The sequence below is a fragment of the Panthera uncia genome (genome assembly GCF_023721935.1).
Source record: "Panthera uncia isolate 11264 chromosome C1 unlocalized genomic scaffold, Puncia_PCG_1.0 HiC_scaffold_4, whole genome shotgun sequence".
Taxonomy (NCBI): domain Eukaryota; kingdom Metazoa; phylum Chordata; class Mammalia; order Carnivora; family Felidae; genus Panthera; species Panthera uncia.
The window spans coordinates 58,100,636-58,120,556 of NW_026057585.1; the positions used below are offsets into that span (position 1 = coordinate 58,100,636).

The window sequence follows — 19,921 nt, forward strand, 5'->3', positions numbered from 1 at the left end:
ATGTGTTAACTACACAGTCTCTCATTTTCTCGTTTACGATGTTTATGCCCTTATTACCTTTCCTTTATTATGTTCTTGAGGGGATAGTGAAGTTTCTGCTGGTGAGCAGTGTTTATTTCTAAAATCAATGCTGAGGTAGTTTCCCTTGTACCTTGCTGAAGTACTGGCAGATTGTGCTGGAAGTCTGATGAGCAGGGGCAGTGAATTGTGGTTACAGGTATAGATGATTGTGCTGTAACCCCTCAGATGTTTATTTGAACAGATCATCCCTATCAAGTGGTTAAGTACCCATACTCTAGGATCACATGGTCTTCCTTGCCTGGTTTTCCCTTATCACCTCTGCAACCTTGGACAAGTCCTCAGACAGTTCTCTCTGTCTCAGTTTTATCTTTGGTAACAGGGTTTTTGTGAAGATGAAGTGAGATGACACATGTATAACAATTAGAACAGTAGCTTGCATGTGGTAAATAGTCAATAAATGTTAACTAGTGGTAGTTGTAAAATAGCTACTCATTTAGTGTTCACCTTTAAAATAAGAAGAAACTTTGAGCTTTAGAATTTTTATAACTGGCTACTTTTTCATCATTTAGCTAAGAATTTTATAAATGGAGAAAACCCATCTATACAGAGAAATATTTCACAAAAATTCAAGTATTTGATGACATAGAATTCTAGTATAAGATTAAGTTTTGTTGATATGTGCTGATACTATTGTCAGAACTTTGAATTTTTCTTTCTGCTCTAGGGGCATAAGGAAATGGTGGCAGGCACTTCCTCCTAACAAGAAGGAACTATTTAAAGAAGGTTTAAGGAAGAATAAATGGAAGTTATTCCTTTGTTTCAGTAGTTTTGGATTGCTCTTTGTAGTGTTTTATTTTACTCACCTGGAAGTGAGTCCTATCACAGGAAGGAATAAGCTACTATTATTGGGGAAAGAACATTTCAAACTTTTATCCGAACTGGAATATGAAGCAGTAAGTAGTGAGAATTGTTTATAATTAGATTGCTTAATATAATACTCAAAGCGGCAAAGTTTCTTAAGTATGAAAGATGCACTACTTTTTTATGTTAGTCTTTGATAGAAAATTCTCATTTTCCCAAAAGGCCTCCAAAGTTTCATACTTAGTATTCCTGCTACCTACATTGCATTTCCTTTCATTCATCCAGCTAATTCCTGCTCATCACATGCCACCTTAAATGTCACTTTCTCAGGAAAGTCTTCCTTGATTATCCAGACTGGGTTAGGCAGGTTGGCTACATTATGCTCTAGTGGGAATCCTTCATACAGACTGCATTATGAATCAGCTCATTTATAATTGTGTCCAGTGCTTGGCTATATTGGGGTCAGGTCTCCTGCTTTTATTTTCTTTTTGCATACTGTACTTTTCCTTTGAATCACTTATCATGGAGATAACATAATTGTTATTTGCATAATTATTTCTTTACTGATCTGTCTCCTTTGTTAGACTAAGCTCTTTGGGAACCAAGACCCTGTCTGTTTTTATCATTTTATATTAAGTACTAGCACAATGTAGAAGGTAGTGTTTAGTACATATTTTTTGGATAAGTAGATATGTAATATGAATTTTTGTACCTTGAAAGTAATGTAGAATACGGTAATTTTTTCCAAAACCTCATTTTTGGCAATTATATTTTTTGAATGCAAAATCAAGTTGGAATTCAGAAGCCTTAAGTCTTTTTTTTTTTTTTTTAATGTTTTTTATTTTTATCAAGAGATTACAAGCAGGGGAGGGGCAGAGAGAGAGGGAGAAAGAGAATCCCAAGCAGGCTCCGTGCTGCTAGCACAGAGCCTGTGGCGGGGCTCAAACTCAGGAAACATGAGATTATGACCTGAGCTGAAATCAAAAGTTGGACGCTTAACTGACTGAGCCACCCAGGAGCCCCAAGAAGACTTACTTCTTTAGAAAGTACAGTAACTCAGATAGTTAAGCATTTTATACCACTAGTGAGTTTCTTGAGGACAGACCCTTTCTCTAGTTGTGAGCACACACCTAGTATATACTCGATGAGTATTTATTGAATTGATGTCTCATGGTCTCACTTGACCACTTTGGTGAAGTCTTTATGTCTTTTTATTTCAGTTAAGCTTCTGAGTTTGTCAGTAGAAAGTTACCTTAAAAAAGAAATAACATTGTTTTTTCACAAAAAAGATGCATCTTTTCTAGTAGAGCTTTTACAGAGATTGGAGATGTTTCTAGGGTAGTCTTGTCTGAAGCAGGTTTGAGTAGAGTGTTCTGGAAAGATTGAGATAGGCCTAGTGTTAAATTTCTGTATCTTCCACCATTTGTCTCACTCAGAAGCTTTAAAAAATAATGTATATGTACATAATAATCTTTTTTTTTAGCCTACAAATATAATAACCTGCTTGATACTAAAATTCAAGCACATGTTCCTATAGGGATATGGTAAAGTACTATAATATATAATTTTGCTTGTTTTATTTCCTTCATATGGGTTAATAGTTGTTTCAGTTTATTTACATTGGTGACTTGTGCTTTTAAAAAATGGTATTGATATAAAGACTATTGCAGATTCAATTCTACAAAATCATCTGTTTTTAATACATCTAAGGGAAGAAGATGCTAAACTTCTTGATCTATATGTGAACGAAGCTACACATTTTATGGAAATTAATGTGATATTTTCAGAACACCCTTAATTTTCCTATACTTGAAAGGGTTTCTCATGAATATAGCTTCAGAAAGTGTGTTCGTATAGTGGCTAGTCCTACTCTACATGGTGTAGAGAAAATGACATGCATGTTAGTTCTAAAATTTCAGTAATTTCCTATCATTCTGTGTGAATAAAACACTTAAAATTAATGAAATGTCCTTTTTTAAAAAATTTTTTTTAATGTTTATTCATTTTTGAGAGACAGAACAGAATTTGAGCTGGGGAGGGGTAGAGAGAGAGGGAGACAGAATCCAAAGCAGGCTCCAGGCTCCAAACTGTCAGCATAGAGCCAGACGCGGGGCTCAAACTCACTGACCTCAAGATCATGACCTGAGCTGAAGTTGGATTTCTAACCAACTGAGCCACCCAGGTGTCCCCAAAATGTCCTTTTCTTTTTAGAAGTTTAACTTTTTAAATTAAGTATAGGGTGTTTTTCTAGTCAGTGGGTTATGAAAGTAATTTTCTTTATATTGTTCTTCCTTATATGAAATCTTTGTTTCCTAGGCAGTATTTTGTTTTCTAAAATATTTAGGAAAGTAGAAATAATATTTAAACATTTTATTTGTTTATAGGCTAATAGAAAAGATGAAAGTTTTATTTCAACCAATTTATATGAAAAATCTTAGTTATTAGAATTTATTCCATTTGTGAGAAAGCACATTGCCTTTGCATGAATAATTCAAATTTAAGAATTGAAGTGTTTTGTATATGTAGATTTTTACATAATTAAAAATTAAAATGTTCAACAATAAGTAGCCATTTAACTCTTCATGAAGCAATATAAACATTTTGCTGAGCTAAAACTCTCTTAAAATAAAGATGACTTTTTAATCTTTCAGTGGATGGAAGAGTTTAAAAATGATATGCTAACTGAGAAGGATGCCCGATACCTAATGGTTAAAGAAGTGGTTTATCATTTGATTGAGTGCAATAAAGATATTCCAGGGATCTCTGAGATCAATTGGACTATTCATGTGGTTGATTCCCCAGATATAAATGCCTTTGTGCTTCCAGTAAGTAAATGTTCTCCCATCTAACTTTAAATCGTAAATTTAATATCCTTGTTTTTTTTAAGGTGTTCCAATTACTTACATTATTTTCTTTATGGTGCAGAATGGACAAGTGTTTATCTTCACTGGGCTTTTAAATAGTGTAACTGATATTCATCAACTTTCCTTTCTTCTGGGCCATGAAATAGCACATGCAGTACTTGGGCATGCTGTAAGTACCTAGGATGAATGTTCAGTTGTTGAAATACTGCTTTGAAGTGTGCAAGTTAAATCTTGTAAAACTGAATCTTTTCAGTTTTCTTTTTCTTTAAAAGATGGTATGTTAGTTTTTAGCAGTTGACTTACTCTGTTACCTGAAAAAATATGACTGGCTAATTTTGAGAATTTTTATGGTCTTTAGTATTTGATACCTGAATAATTAGTGTTTCTGTTAAGTACTATTTTTATCAGCTGTCTCTTTTGCTAAAAAGTAATTATTCTCAACCTCTAATTATTTCAAATTAGATTTTAAACTCTCCATAATTATTAACATACTTGTAATCTAGTCTGAAAGTTAACTATATGAAAGTGATATTACTATTTAAGTGGGTAAATCAGTTTTCTTGCTTTTTTATTCATTCTCAGAAGATGGCTTGGAGCATCTCTGAAAATCTCTAGAATGATATGCCATATATAATTAATGCAGAGTAATAATAATGATACCTTGCCATTTTACAGTTTGCTGAGCTTTTAAATACTTACCTTCTCAATTATAATTTTAATACCATCCTCATTAAGTATGTATTTAATATCCCTACATTATGTATGAGGAAACTAATGTTTAAAAAGACTTGGAGTAACATGAGTAATGTGGTCAACTGGCCAACTGGGACTTTAACCCAGGTCTTCTGTTTGCAAATCCAGCCCTGCTTTCTTTTACCACACTTACCTGGGTATTGGCAGCCTTTTTTTTTAATGGATCATAGAATTCAGGTTGATTTACGGTTCTGTGAATACACATCTGTTTGACTTGGTATGAGTACAAAAAGCTAATGTATTTGTTTATTCATATATTTATTTTTATTAAAAATAAGTATATTTTGTCCACATTAACTAGAGAGAGGTGTATTTTCTGTTGAAAACATGAAGGTAAATAGTGAAAGGATTGTGAAATGTTATGTCAGAAATGTAAGTAATATTAACTTTAAATGGAAATGCTAGTGTTATTAATCTCCTTAAAAGTCATTTCAAATTCTGTCTGTTCCTTAAAGTACTAATAAGTTGAGGTGGGTCACAGTTGTGCTTTTCTGAAGCACAAACAGTAATTATCTCATTTATTTCTTCTGAATTATAGAAAAATATAAAAAAACATTTTCCTTAAATAGATCTATATAAGAATAAATCTAAGCAATCGAAAAAGATTGTCTTTCAAGAAAAGACTTCATAACTGCAAAATCAGTTTTGGCCAATTTTAGCATTTAAAAGATACTCATATTACATACACCTTTATTTTTCTGGCCTCTAGTTCACTGTCTCATTCAGCATATTGTTGTCATCTCTGTCAGTGCAGAACACTAATTAGATAAGACATAAAAAGAAAATAACAGTCTTAAAAATTGAAAGTAGTTATTAATATTTCTTTGTAGAGGCCTTAGACATCATCAGCACTATATTTTCTCTTTTAGCAGTCTCCATGTTTTATTCCTTCCACAAATACATATTTAAAAATTTTTTTTAGTTTTCTAAGACTATGTAATGGGTAATTATATTCTTTAATAATTAATAATAAGGATTTTCTCTTTTATAATGACTTCATCATTTGTAGTGTTATTCTTTTGTGCTAAAATAATTCCATAATTGTTTTTCATGACACACAGTTTGTATAATGAAGCAAAGAATGCTTTGTGAGGACAGATTATATTGTTACAAGAAGTGTTCCGTGTGATTGTTTTTAGTTGTCAGCCATGTTTCATACGTTCAAGTAATGATTCCTGTATTATCAGCATTTATTAATCATCTTTAATGGGGAATGTGAACAATCCAGTGCGTTAAACTTGTATTTAGAAATTATTACTTAAAACAACTATTTTAAGTAAAATTGGTTAGTTCTCTAAATATAAAACTTTATAGAACTCAATTTCCTAGTGAGAAATACCAGAGTGATAAAATTGCAAACTTGCATAAATGAATCATACTGCATATATTAGGTCATGAAGTCCAGAAGTTTTTTACTAAAAATAAATTTCCAGTCTTTTTCTGAATTTTTCTTAACTATTTCATATGTTAAGCAGTGTTTAGTCTATCCAAAGGTATAAGGTATAAGCATAATGAGCACATTTATTTCCTTTAAAAAAAATTTAACAATAACATTAGAAACTAAAACTTCTGGGTTTGATTCCTTGTCCTTTTACTAATAGCTGTGTGAATTTTGGCAACTCTTTTAGTTTCTCCCATCTTAGTTTCTTTATAAAAGAGGGATAATTGTACCTATTTCACAAGATTATTATGCTTGTTAATATAAGAACTATAGGTTAGTGAACTTCTATTTATATCTGTGAACCTGTCATTGTATCTGAGTGATAGTAAGTGGTTCAGTACATGTTAGTTGAATGAATGTTTATACCTGTAAGCAAGGGATGGAAAGAAAAACACACAGAAGAAAAAGAACATGTGATCTTAGTTGGTGAAGGTAAGTTTAAACATGTAATTATTTAATGTGATTACACATCATGAGCTAGAAAATCTAAGGTTACACTGTCTTAATTTATTAAATGTAATTTTCATTATTTTGATTATTCTCAGGCAGAAAAGGCTAGCTTGGTTCACTTACTGGATTTCCTAGGTATGATTTTGCTCACAATGATTTGGGCTGTTTGTCCTCGAGATAGTTTTGCACTCTTGGGCCAGTGGATACAGTCTAAACTGCAGGAGGTAAGTGTGAGACAATAAGTTGGCTTTTAAAGGTATGTGGTGAGGATATTTTAAAGGTTACTATAAAGTAACAGATACGAGAGATGTTTTCACGTATCATGAAATATAGCTACTAATTTTTAGTCATATGTTTTCTCATTTTTAGGGGACATTCTTAAAAATAAGCATTCAAATTAGAAAATACTACATCTTTTAAATGATGGAGATAGATGGGTTTCAAGGGCATAGCAATTTTTGGCTAACATAATATTTAGGGGCAGAGTGTTATATAGTTATTGGTCTTAGAGAAAACCCGGTCACAGATCCTTTCTTTCCTTTTGTCACTTTACCTTCAAACTTTTCACTTTTGTCTCTCATAGTGACTGTGGTATACTTTCTGGATGACTCTCCCTTCTTCCAAACGTTTGCATTTTGATGTAGAACTCTTAAAACCTGTAAATTTTTATGGGCACAGAATTAGCTAAAGCTGCTTTACCATCCTCATCCTCTCACTCCCAGTTATACTAAGATTACCTGCACAATAGCGAAAGGATAATCTTACTAGGTGTTTGTTCCCTTTCATTTCTAGTACTTATGTATAATGGTGTTCATGTCATAAAATTTACTGAGGCCCGCATTTTGTTCAAAACACTTCACTACTGAAAGTAGGTCTTGCAGTTTTGATAATTGCTTTGTTAACTATGATTAATTATTTTATTTTACATCTTTCTTCACATGTTTCCTCTTGTCCTGGGAGGTTTGGTTATTCAGGAACAATCTGTTATTTGTTTATTTAATGATTTGTGGAGCACCATCATTGTGCCATCTGGGTACTGTTTAAATCTAATGTGTAAAATTCTTTGAGACAAATTGCTTTTGAAATTGGATAACTAAGTCTTTTATTCAGTGTTACCATATCATTTGGCTGCATTTATATTGAAATAAAGGCTCTTAAAGGGGAAAAAAAAGAATGGTTATTGCTTAGGTTATAGGATTTCATATTTTGTATTTTATTTCCATTATGTGTCGGGAAGTCAAAGGAGTTAATGTAGTGTTTACCCCATTTATCAATACATCACTTTTTTCTGTATTGGAATCTGAAGATTTTGTTATAGGAAATGTAACCTGTGGCTGTTTTTTCTTTAAAATAGTTGATGAAGGGGTGCCTGTGTGCCTCAGTGGGTTGAGCATCGACTCCTGGTCTCAGCTCAGGTCATGATCTCACAGTTCAAAGTTCAAGCTTCAGGTCAGGTTTTGTGCTGATGGCTTGGAGCCTGCCTTGGATTCTGTCTTTCCTTCTCTCTGCCCCACCCCACTTGTGCTCTCTCTGAAAAAAATTAAAAAAAAAAAAAACTTGATGAATCCTGCTACTTCATATACTAATTAATAATTTAAACTAAAAATAAAGTGATTACTTCTCTTTGAACTTTTCTTCCTTAAATCAAGCCTCACCCCCACCCCATGATTTTGGTGATGGGGAAATGTTTCTTTCTCTAGAAAGCCTTGTTCCTTGTGATTGAAGAGCAGGAGGGGATGCTGATAGTGAATCATTAAAGAGGGGCAATTGCTGACATTTATTTGCCAGAGAAAGGAAGAGATGAAGGAAGAAGGAGGGGCCTTTACATAACCAACCATTGGGGAGTCCTCTATTTTTGTAATTTTAAAAGATTTAGGTATAATGTAGCAGCTGTCATAGCATGCTACCAGGTATTAATTAGTAATAATTACAATAGCTAATATTTATTGAGTACTTACTATATGTCAGGCATTAGGATAAGCACTATAATTATGTACAGAGGTTAAGAATACAGGCTGTGAACAGATGGACTTGTGTTTGAATTTAGGCTGTTAGACCTAAGTTCTATACTGGGCAGATTACTTCACTAATTATAGGTCTCAGTTTCTTCATCTACAAATGGGCATAATACTGGCTACTCAAAGCACTGTTGTTGGTTTAATGGTACATTTAAAATAGGACCTATTTTTTTTTTAAGTTTTTATTCATTTTGAGAGGACAGGGGAGGTGCAGAGCGCAAGAGAGAATCCCAAGCAGATTCCACAGGGTCAGTGAGAATCCCAATGCAGGGCTAGAACCCACGAACCTTGAGATCATGACCTGAGCCAGAATCGAGAGTCAGATTTATGCTTAACTGACTGAGCCATCCAGGCATCCCTAAAGTAGGATCTCTTAATCTAAACACTGTGATATTTTGGACTGGATAATTCTTTGTTGTGAGGAATTGTCCTGTGCATTGCAGGATGTTCAGTAGCCTCTAAACATCTACTGTAAATATCTGACCTCTACCCACTAGATGCCAGTAGCACTCCCCCTGCCCAGCAGTTGTGATGATCATAAATGTCTCCAAACATTTTTATATGTCCCTGGGGGACAAAATCGTATCCAGTTGAGAACCAGTGATTTAAAGCACTTAGCACAGTACCTAGTACAAAATGAGGACTCAATAAATAGGAGTTATTATCATTTGCTCATTTTATCCTGTCTGCAACTCTAGGAGGTTGGTCCTGTGCTACTCCGTTTTACATATGATGCTACTGGGCTTAGATGGGTTAAACAATTAGCTGAGGGTTAACAGTTAATAAGTATCAGCATTTGGACTTAATGTAAGTTTCCATCCTTTAAAAAAAAAAAAAGCCAATGTTTTAAACCAGTTATACTATCAGTAGACTTGATGGACCCCTGCAGACTGCTCATTGAGAGTGAAGACACTATATAATATAGTTCAAACAACCTAAAAAGTCATGATCAAGAAGGAAGAAAGTCCTATCTCATGGTTATATACTAGATTGATTATATTATTTCTAGACATCACTGACATGTAGCTACCTCTGTGAAATTGTTTCCCCGATTAATAACTCTGTTCTCAAAAGTCCTGCTTATTGATCCATCTCCTACAAATTTTAGTACTTACTGAAAATTAGAATTTAACTGGAAAGCATCCACATAAATACAAGTGATTAGGGAAGTTAAAGTTACGATATCTATTTGTATTTTTTTATTGAAGTTGGAAGAAAATTTCATTTTCCTAACTAATCAATACTTAAAAAAGAAAGACGGAGTTAAGATAATTTATCAAAGAAGGAAAATTCTGCTCTCTGGTTAATTTTCTAACTGAAATAAATTCTCTAGTAGTGTCAGTGGTTATTATATAGCCATATTTTTTCAATTTTCTTTTAAAACTGCAAGGTCAGAATGTTCCTTGGCCATAATAAAAGCTTGCGTTAAGAAGCTTTCTTAGGAAATCCTCTCCTTCCTTAAAATTCATGTTATGTCACTTCACTTTTAGGCTTTTTCATAAAAGCAAACATACTCTTTGGATTTCTTTTGGTTAGTGAGAACACGTTCTAATGTACTTCTTTTGCAAAAGCAAAGTAGCATAAGGCAAACTTTTGAAAGAGGGGTATACCTGTATAGTAGTAACTCCTCCCCCAATATTATCCATAGGGCTAAGGGAGGGTGGGATATATTCCCACCAGTGGTTTCCTAAAGCCTCAGATAGTACCATATCCTATTTACAGTATATATTTTTTTCTATACATACATACCTATGATAAAAGTTTGTAAGTTAAGCACAGTAAGAGATGAATTGTTCTATAAGTAGAACAATTATAATGTACTGTAAAAAAAAGTTACATGAGTGTGGCCTTCTCAGAGTATCTTACTGTACTGTATTCACCATCTTGTGATAATGTGAGATGATAAAATGCCTATGTGGTGAGATAGAGTGATGTGAACAATGTAGGCACTGTGACGTAGTGTTAGGCTGCTATAGACCTCTGACAGTATGTCTGGAGAACCATCTGCTTCCAGATCACAGTTGAGTGGGTATCTCCAACTGTGGAAATTGAAACTGTGGGTAAGGGAGACTACTGTACTCTATAAGATACTATAGACTCTCTAGAAGTCTGTAGGCCTAATTTTTTATGTTTTTAAAATATTAATATCTGATGGAGGAAATAAAGACTGTACTTTATGTTTTATACCATGGTGTTCTTTCTTTCTTTCTTTTTTTTTTTTTAAATGTTTGTTTATTTATTTAAGAGAGAGAGAGGCAAGCGAGCACAAGGAAAGGGCAGAGCAAGAATCTCAAGCAGGCCCAGCACTGTCAGTACAAAGCCTGAGGCAGGGCTTAAACTCACAAACTGTGAGATCATGACCTGAGCCGAAATCAAGAGTTGGATGCTTACCAGCTGAGCTACCTAGGCGTCCCTACCATGGTGTTCTTTAATTGTCAGTCATCGCGAGCATAAAACCTTTATCCTAGATACTCCATGAAATTAATTTTAAAAATCTCACTTTGTTACTTATTTTGTTGTGAAATGATAAATATCCTTAATGAAACTTCTCTTTCTTACTTCTTCTTAGTATATGTTTGATAGACCATACAGTAGAACTTTGGAGGCTGAAGCTGACAGAATTGGACTACAGCTTGCTGCAAAGGTAAAATGTTCAGTAGTTGAGACTACACAGTGTCCTTCACACAGTAAAAGATAAATACACATGGTCTTAATGAGCTGTGGTATGAAGAGAGAATGAGAGCTGTATGAAATTTTTCATTAATACCTTTTAAATTTGTGCCCTCTGTAAACTGATACACTATCTTTATTTCACTATTCTCCCTTGTTTCACTGATCTAAGAAGGCTTGAGTAAAATAACGTAAGACTATTTTTCCTCCCCTCAGAGAAAGGTTTATGCTATTATAGCTATGATCCCAGATGAGCAGATTGAATTTTTACCTTTTAAATAAATGGTAGAGGAGCAGACTTATTACTCTGTGTCTTTGAGATTATTTTTGTTGCAGCCAATGACTTACATTTGCTAGGCACGGAGAGCAGCCCTGGGCCTTTACTATGATTTAGGTTGGCTTTGTTCATGTCTCCTTTACAGGACATTTCATGTCTGGCTCCTATTTTTATCATCTGTGATAACTGATATTATTAGTAGTAGAATTTAATATTAGAAGTAAAACTGCATTTTTAAAGCGGAGTAAAAACAATGCCACTTTGTACATTAAATTCAAATTGTATTTGATCTTTGTTGAGTTTCCGTAGTTATTAAAAAGTCCTAGGTATAAAAATAAACTATTATATGAACTTCTAGTTAGTTTTATGGATTTAATTTCATAAATGAAGATATTACTATTCACAAAAGAAAAGTAGTTATTTGAATGTTACGTAATAAGACTTAAGTGAATTCTCTGACTACATAGATTAAGAGGTTCCCAAATAGTGGACCACAGATTGGCTATAAAGGTAAGAGTGTTTTGTGTTCTGGTTAAGAAATCTTGGCCTATTTCAATAAATTGTTCCTGTTTTATTTCCAAGAAGCTTATTGTTTTATTAGCTTTTTAAAATATAAAATGAGGAAGAAGTCAAGATAATTTTTTTCCAATGTGGATATCTAATAGCCTCAGGACTGTTTATTGAAGAGTTATCTTTTTCCACTATTCTTGAGTGTCTCTTTGTCGTAATGTGGGAGGCTATATAGGAGTCTATTTCTGGACTCCTTATTGTATTCTCTTGGCCTCTTAATCTGTCTCTGAGCCAATACCGCATTGTCATGTAGCTTTGTAGTAAGACATGATACCTGGTAACTTCTGTCTTCCAGCGTGGTTCTGCAAGATTGATTTGGCTATTCTTAGTCCTTTTCCTTTCCATATACATTTCAGAAACACTTTATCAAATTACATGCCTGTATAAAAATACGCTTGGAATTTTGATGGCAATTGGGTGAATTTGGATATAGTTGACCACTGTCAAAAATATTGAGTCTTCCTGGGAAGCGTGGGTGGCTCAGTTGGTTGAGCATCCCACTCTGGATTTCAGCTCAGGTCATGATCTCAGGGGCATGCGATTGAGTCCCACATCAGGCTCTACACTGACAGAATGGAGCTTACGTGGGATTCTCTCTCTGTTCCTTCCCTGTGCTCTCACTCTCAAAATAAATAAACACTGAAAAAATAATATTAAATCTTCCAATCCATGAATGATATATTTGTCCATTTATATGGATATTCTTATAATTTTAGTGATGTTTTTAAATGTTTGTGTGTGTATGTGTATAGGAATTATACATCTTTTGTTAGATTTATTGCTAAATGTTTGACATTTTAATTGTAAAGTGTTATTTAAAAAATAAACTCCTTCATATATAGAAATGCACTTTATTTTTATAAATGACCTTGTATCTAAAAACCTTGCTAAATCCACTTAATTCTGATAGTGTGTAGATTCTTTTAGATTTTATATATACACGTTTATGCTGCCTGTGAATAATGACAGATTTAGTTCTTCCTTTCCGGTCGGTGTACTTTCTGTTTTTGTTTTTTTGGTTTTTTTACCTTATTGCAATGGCCGGGAACTTTAGTACAATGTTGACGATGAGCACCTTTGTTTCTTCATCACCATTTTTCACCATTCTGATGTCTAAGTTGTTTTTCTTTTAATCTGACTTTTTAGAAGAGTTTCCCTGCTATTTCTTTTTTTTTTTTTTTTTTTTTTTTTTAATTTTTTTTTCAACGTTTTTTATTTTTGGGACAGAGAGAGACAGAGCATGAACGGGGGAGGAGCAGAGAGAGAGGGAGACACAGAATCGGAAACAGGCTCCAGGCTCCGAGCCATCAGCCCAGAGCCTGACGCGGGGCTCGAACTCACGGACCGCGAGATCGTGACCTGGCTGAAGTCGGACGCTTAACCGACTGCGCCACCCAGGCGCCCCTTCCCTGCTATTTCTAATATGCTAAGAGATTTTTTAAAGTTATGAATAACAAATTTTATCAAATACATTTTTTATATTGATGATTATATCATTTTTCTCCTTTAATCTCTTAATGTGGCAAACTATATTGATTTTTTTTATGCATTAGGACAACTTTTATTTTTGAAGTAAACCCAATTTTATCAATAATATTGTTCTTCCAATATATTACTGAAGTTGGCTTGCTAATGTTTAGCTTAGAATTTAGAATGTTTGCATCTGTATTCATAAAAGATAATGGCTTGGCCTTTTCTTTTCTTGTAATGTCCTGTCAGGTTTTAGTATCAAGATTATGTTGGCCTCATATAATGAGTTGGGAAGTGTTTTTTTCTTTTCTCTGGAAGAGTTTGTGTAACGTTAGTGATATTTATTTTTTAAATGTTTGGAGATTTTGTGGGTAGAAACCATACAGATTTATTTTTTTTTAAGTTTATTTATTTTGAGAGAGAGAGAAAGAGAGCAAGTGAGTGGGGAAGGGAAGAGAGAAAGAGGGAGAGAGAATCCCAAGCAGGCTCTGCACTGACTATGTGTAGCCTGACACAGGGCTCGAACTCACAACTGCGAGATCATGACCTGAGGCAAGATCAAGAGTCAGACGCTTAACCAACTGAGCCACCTAGGTGCCCTGGGCCTACAGGTTTCTTTGTGGGATGGTCTTTAGTTGTAGATTCAGTCTCTTTAATAGATATAGAGCTATTCACATTTTTCTGTTCTGTGTCAGTTTTTATAAGTTTTGTTTTTCTAGGAACTTCTGTTTTGTTTAAATTTTCAACATTATGAAGTTTTCTAATATACATATATATTTGTGTTTTGTATTTTTTATTGAAGTGTAGTTGACACAATATTACATTAGTTTAATGTATACAAGACAGAAGTTCTACAACTCTGTATGTTATGCTCACTGTACGTGTAGCTCCATCTGTCGCCATGCGATGCTGTCACAGTACCATTGACTATATTCTCTGTGGTATACCTTTCATTCTGTGACTTATTCATTCCATAACTGGAAGCCTGTTTCTCCTGCTCCTTCATCTATTTTGCATGTCCCCTCACCCCTCTCTGCTGCCAGCCATCAGTTTGTTACCTTTACCATATATGTATTTTTTAGAAGTTTATTTATTTTGAGAGAGAGAGAGACAGCATGAGTCAGGGAGGGGCAGAGAGGGAGGTTGAGAGAGAGAATCCCAAACAGGCTCCATGCTGCCAGCATAGAACCCAACGTGGGGCTTGAACTCACTGAACTGTAACATTTTGACCTGAGCCGAAACCAAGAGTCGGACACTTAACCGACTGAGCCACCCAGGTGCCCCCCTCCCTTACTATATTTTTAATGTCTCAAGGATACTGCATTCCACAGATATATTTTATTTATTTTTTTAAAAGTTAATACAGGGGCATCTGGGTGGCTCAGTTGGTTAAGCTTCCAACTTTAGCTCAGGTCATGACCTCACAGTTTGTGAGTTCCAGCCTCCTGCTCAGAGCCCACATTGGACTCTGTGCTGACAGCTCAGAGCCTGAATCCTGCTTTAGATTCTTTGTCTCCCTCTCTGCCCCTCCCCCACTCACACTCTGTCTCTCTCTCAAAAATAAACAAACATTAAAAAAATTTTTTTTTAAGTTAATACAGTTTTTAAATATATTTTTAAAATGTTTGTTTGTTTTTGAGAGAGAGACCTGACAGCACAGAGCCCGACGAGGAGCTCAAACTCATGAGGCTGGAACCCACAAACCATGAGGTCATGACCTGAGTGGAAATCAGACACTTAACTGCCTGAGCCACCCAGGCGCCCCAAAAGTTAATATATTTTTATTTCAGGAGTTTCACATGTTGTGATTCCTCCCACTGCCAACCGCCTTGGTTCTTCCAAAGTTTAAGTCGTAATTTTTAAGTCAGCCCTTTTTTTAAAAAGAAGTTTTGCTCAGTCCATAGTTCTTTTAGTTGAGCTTCTTTGATCTCCACTTGAATATGGACATGTTGTAAAAATTCTCCAGCTGTAGTATTTGGGATCCAGTTTCTTCAAGCAATTTTCCTTAGGGCCATGCTTAGGATCTGAGTAAATAGATCTGCCTAGTTCTCAATTTCAGACACCCTCTAAACATGAATAAGTTCAAACCATATTTACTGTTAAACTGTCACACCCTAGAATAGTACAGATTGTTGGAATGTGCCAATACCTAAGATTAAAATAATTTGACTGTTAACAGATCTGTTTCAGTTTCCACAGATAACACACGTTTCAGGATGTATATTTTCTGTCATTGCCTTGTAGTTCATTAATCTTACTTTCAGCTGTGTCCATTGTGCCATAAACTCATCTTTGACTTTTACAGTTTAGTTACTGTATTTTTCCATTCTAGAATTTCCATTTGATTCTCTTTTATAAATTTCAGTTCGCTGGTGAAATTCTGTTTTATCATAATTTTCTTCATATTTTCTTGAATATGTTTATCATAATTTTTTTAAACCTTCATGTTTGTTAACTATTATTTTTATTAACTTTCGGTCTGTTTCTTTTGTCTGTTTTTTGCCTTTGGTCTTGTTTCTTGGTATGCTTGCCCATTTTTTATCAAATTCTGAACATTTCATATAAACAGTACTTTTGGCTCTGAATGATAATTTATTCCATCATTGAGGATTCTGCCTTTAGTCTGGAGAACAACTAGAATAAAGCGGATTCCTTCAGTCAGTCACAGCCTGAGCTGAGTCTTCTTAAATTTCAATTTGCTTCTACTTCACCTTCATTCATAAGGATATTGCTGTCGGGAAGTCTACTGAAGGAATGGAGGATTGACTAAGTTCCTTCTCTGTAGTGGTTTTTGAACTTCAGTTTTTTGTTCTGCCAGCACCATGAGGATGTTGAAATCTCAGTTTTCATCCAGTTTTTGTTTTAAAAAGTGCCCTATGCAGCTTTAGAATTGGTAGGCGCCTTGGTGAACTGGCATCTGGTGTTGTCTTTGCCTTCCTGTCTTTCAGATCTTGACTTCTCAAATTTGGCTGCCTCATCAAGCCTGACTTGTAAGTTTTGACCTTTAGTCCTGCTGGATAGCCATAAGCACTCCTTAGTCACCTCTTTCTGCTTGGATTTCTTTTGAGTTCTGCTAGTTTTCTTAGCCTCTGGCCCTTCACTCCTTAGAATTTAACAGATTTTGCTGAAAACAAGAGCAACACACGGATAAGACTCCTCTCCCTGAGCTTTCCTTCTTCCTAGGATTTTGGCTTTTCTAGTATTGGCTAACTCGGTAACTCTCCAATACCTTGGAACAAATATTATTTATATTTTATCCAGATTTTCTTTTTTTTGTTGTTGAAGTAAAATTGGCATGCAGTATCCTATTAGTTTCAGGTGTATATAATATTGATTCAATATTTTTATACATTACAAAATAATCCCCATGGTAAGTATAGTTACCATCTGTTGCCAGTTATTACAGTATTACTATATTTCCTATGCTAAGCATGATATCCCCATGATTTATTTATTGTATAATTGAAAGTTTTTACCTCTTAGTCCCTTTCACCTGATAGATTTTCTAATTGTGTTTGATAGGAACATTGGTGTGCTATAATTTATTTACTCCATCACTGCTAGAAGAGGAAGTCTCTTAGTCTTTTAATAGCGATTCAGTATTCTATAATGTCACTAATTCATTTAATCATGTGTCTATTAATGAGTTTTAGGGTTATTTCCAGAGTTTTTCGTTATTGTTTAAATTGCAAATAATACTGCATTTGGCATCCTTATATACATATCCTTATGTTCCTTGTGCTTTTCCGGTATTGCCTTTTTATTTTTAAAAGATACTCCCAGGGGTGCCTGGATGGCTCAGTTGGTTAAGTGTCTGACTCCTGATTTTGACTGAGGTCATGATCTCACAGTTGTGAGATTCAGGCCGATAGGCCTCTGTCTGCATGGGGCATGGAGGCTGCTTAATTTTCTCTCTCCCTCTTCCTCTGCCCATCCCCAACTCATACTCTCCCTCTCTCTTGAAAAAAAAAAAAAAAAGGTACTCCCAGTTATTACAGAATGTTGTAGCAAATCTTAACCAGTGACATATCAGAATGCCTTTTTTTTTTTTACGTGCATATCAGCACTGTTTCTAGTATCTTTAATTTTTGTTAATTTGGACAAAAAATGGAATCTCATAGCTTTTAATTAAAAATTTGCATTTTCTTGCCTAGTAGTAAAGTTGAGGATGTTTCCTTTTTATTGGCTATTTTATTTCTTGTTTTGAAGATTGCTTTTTTTTAAATGTTTTTCTCAGTAGATTTTAAGAATACATATTCTAGGCCCCACACTTGGAAATTCTCAGTCAGTAGCTAGATGATGAGACCCTGAATCTAAATGTGTTTAGAAACTGCCAAGTGATTCTGCTGTCTAGGCAGGTATGGGAATTACTACTTTGAGTGATCAAATGCCAGTTTTGTGTTTTTGGGTGACTTGGTAAGTTAAATTTTCTGTTTTATTTAAGAAAGAAGAATGGAATTAGTAAATATTGATATTCTTTTGATTATTTATAATATGGAAGCCATACATTTTTTATCCAGTGCACCTGGATAGAGAAAACTATCATTTCATTTTCTAAAGCACATCTAAATATTGTGTTGTGGAGTAGATGACCTTTTGCCAGTTGTGATATTATATTTAGTTCAAAGGAGAAAACGATATTGCTACAGATGTTAAGTCATGAATACATAGTGATACAGGTAATATCTTTGTTATGGAGCACTTAGGATATAAAAACACCATCTCTGAGTATAAGTATTTTTTTCCTATCAAAAGGGAGAAACCTCAAAATTAAATAGTTTAAGAACCTCAAATATTATATTTATACTACATTTTAAATGTATATATTTAAATATATATTTTATATATTAAATATAATATATACTATTTAATATATTAAATATATATTTAAATATAAATATATACTACATTTATATGTCACATTTATTCTGTGACATCACCTGTTTAGATAATAACACCATTATCTGCCATTTCATAATACTCTTTTTTTTTTTCCAATGTTTATTTTTGAGAGAGGGAGAGAGCATGACTGGGGGAGGGTCAGAGAGAGAGGGAGACACAGAATCTGAAGCAGCCTCAGGCTCTGAGCTGTCAGCACAGAGCCCAACGTGGAGCTTGAACACAGGAACCGTGAGATCATGACCTGAGCCAAAGTCGGACATTTAACTGATTGAGCCACCCAGGAGCCCCAATACTTAACATATTCTAATAACTGAGCTTAAATTTTATGTGTTGTCTAACCTAATCCCATAGTAGCTCCATGAAGTAGTTATTATTATCATTATCTCCGTTTTATTGATAAATGAACTGAAGCTCAGACAGGTTAAGTTACTTTCTTATAGGTGCAAAATGGTAAAATCATGATTCAAACCCAAGTGTGTATGTTTTCAAAGCCCATGCTCCAGTTTTGTTTCTGATCTTACCCCTTTACCACAATTATATTTCACAATATAAACTTGTCTATCTCCTGTTGTCATATACCATGCTTACTTTTCTACCTTTATCTTGTTCTTTCTCTTAGTAGCATTTGACACTATGAATCATGCTTCCCTTTGAAAATATGTGTATATTTGCGTGTGTAGCCACACATTTCGTTATAGTATAGAAGGTCATTTAGTATTGTAAACTCATAATGGGAAATAACAGCCCTTACTGCCCATCTGCCTTATACCCCAGAAATAAAGTCACCTTAACTTCTTTAGTTATTTACCTCTATATTTCCATATAATATGTTTATTTTGTAACTTCATGACTCATTAGGTTTAGACATAAGATTTCTTGTTATGGAAGATTTAATCTTTCATAACCTAACTAATGTTTTTATGTGTTTATGTGTTATCTCTGTTCCTCCTTGGTTAAGTATCATTCAATTTTTTTTTCTCCATATTCTAATAGGATTTTCTCTTTTCTTATGGTGGACTTTGGAGTATTCTTTACACATTTTGGATACAGTCACTTGTTGATATGTGATTTGAAAATAGTTCTTCCTCATTTGTGGCTCATATTTTCTAAATTTTTTTTTAATGTTTATTCATTTTTGACAGAGAGAGAGAGAGAGAGATACAGAGCATGAGTGAGGGAGGGGCAGAGAGACAGGAAGACACAGAATCCGAAGCAGGCTCTAGGCTCTGAGCTGTCAGCACAGAGCCCGATGTGGGGCTCGAACTTACAGACTGCGAGATCATGACCTGAGCTGAAGTCAGATGCTCAACCGACTGAGCCACCCAGGCACCCCGTGGCTCATCTTTTCTTAACAAACTTTGTTTTTGTTTTTTTGTTGTTGTTATTGTTTGTTTTTTGCAGAGCAAACATTTTTAATTGTGATGAAAACTAGTTTAAGGAACCCAAGGAAACTCTGCCAATTTCTGGGATGACCTTCCTTCTGATGCTTTAACCCATAAATTCCAACTACTCTTGCAGCCCTAAACTCTTGTCTTTAACTCCATAGCTGAGCCAAACTTACCATGTTCTCTGCTTGGGTTCTACCCCCTTACATTGTGGTCAGGAAACTGCCCCCAGGCCAAGA

The 19,921-nt window shown here is 34.5% G+C and overlaps 1 protein-coding gene across 1 annotated transcript in view; it reads left to right on the plus strand.

The window, feature by feature from the left end:
- OMA1 (OMA1 zinc metallopeptidase) overlaps positions 1-19,921 on the plus strand; it is a 77,294-nt gene that overhangs the window by 12,957 nt on the left and 44,416 nt on the right. Inside the window, exons 3-7 of the mRNA XM_049617082.1 lie at positions 746-974; positions 3,534-3,707; positions 3,808-3,915; positions 6,486-6,614; positions 10,978-11,052. Coding sequence (XP_049473039.1) covers positions 746-974; positions 3,534-3,707; positions 3,808-3,915; positions 6,486-6,614; positions 10,978-11,052 — 715 coding nt within the window. The remainder of the gene's footprint in view (positions 1-745; positions 975-3,533; positions 3,708-3,807; positions 3,916-6,485; positions 6,615-10,977; positions 11,053-19,921) is intronic.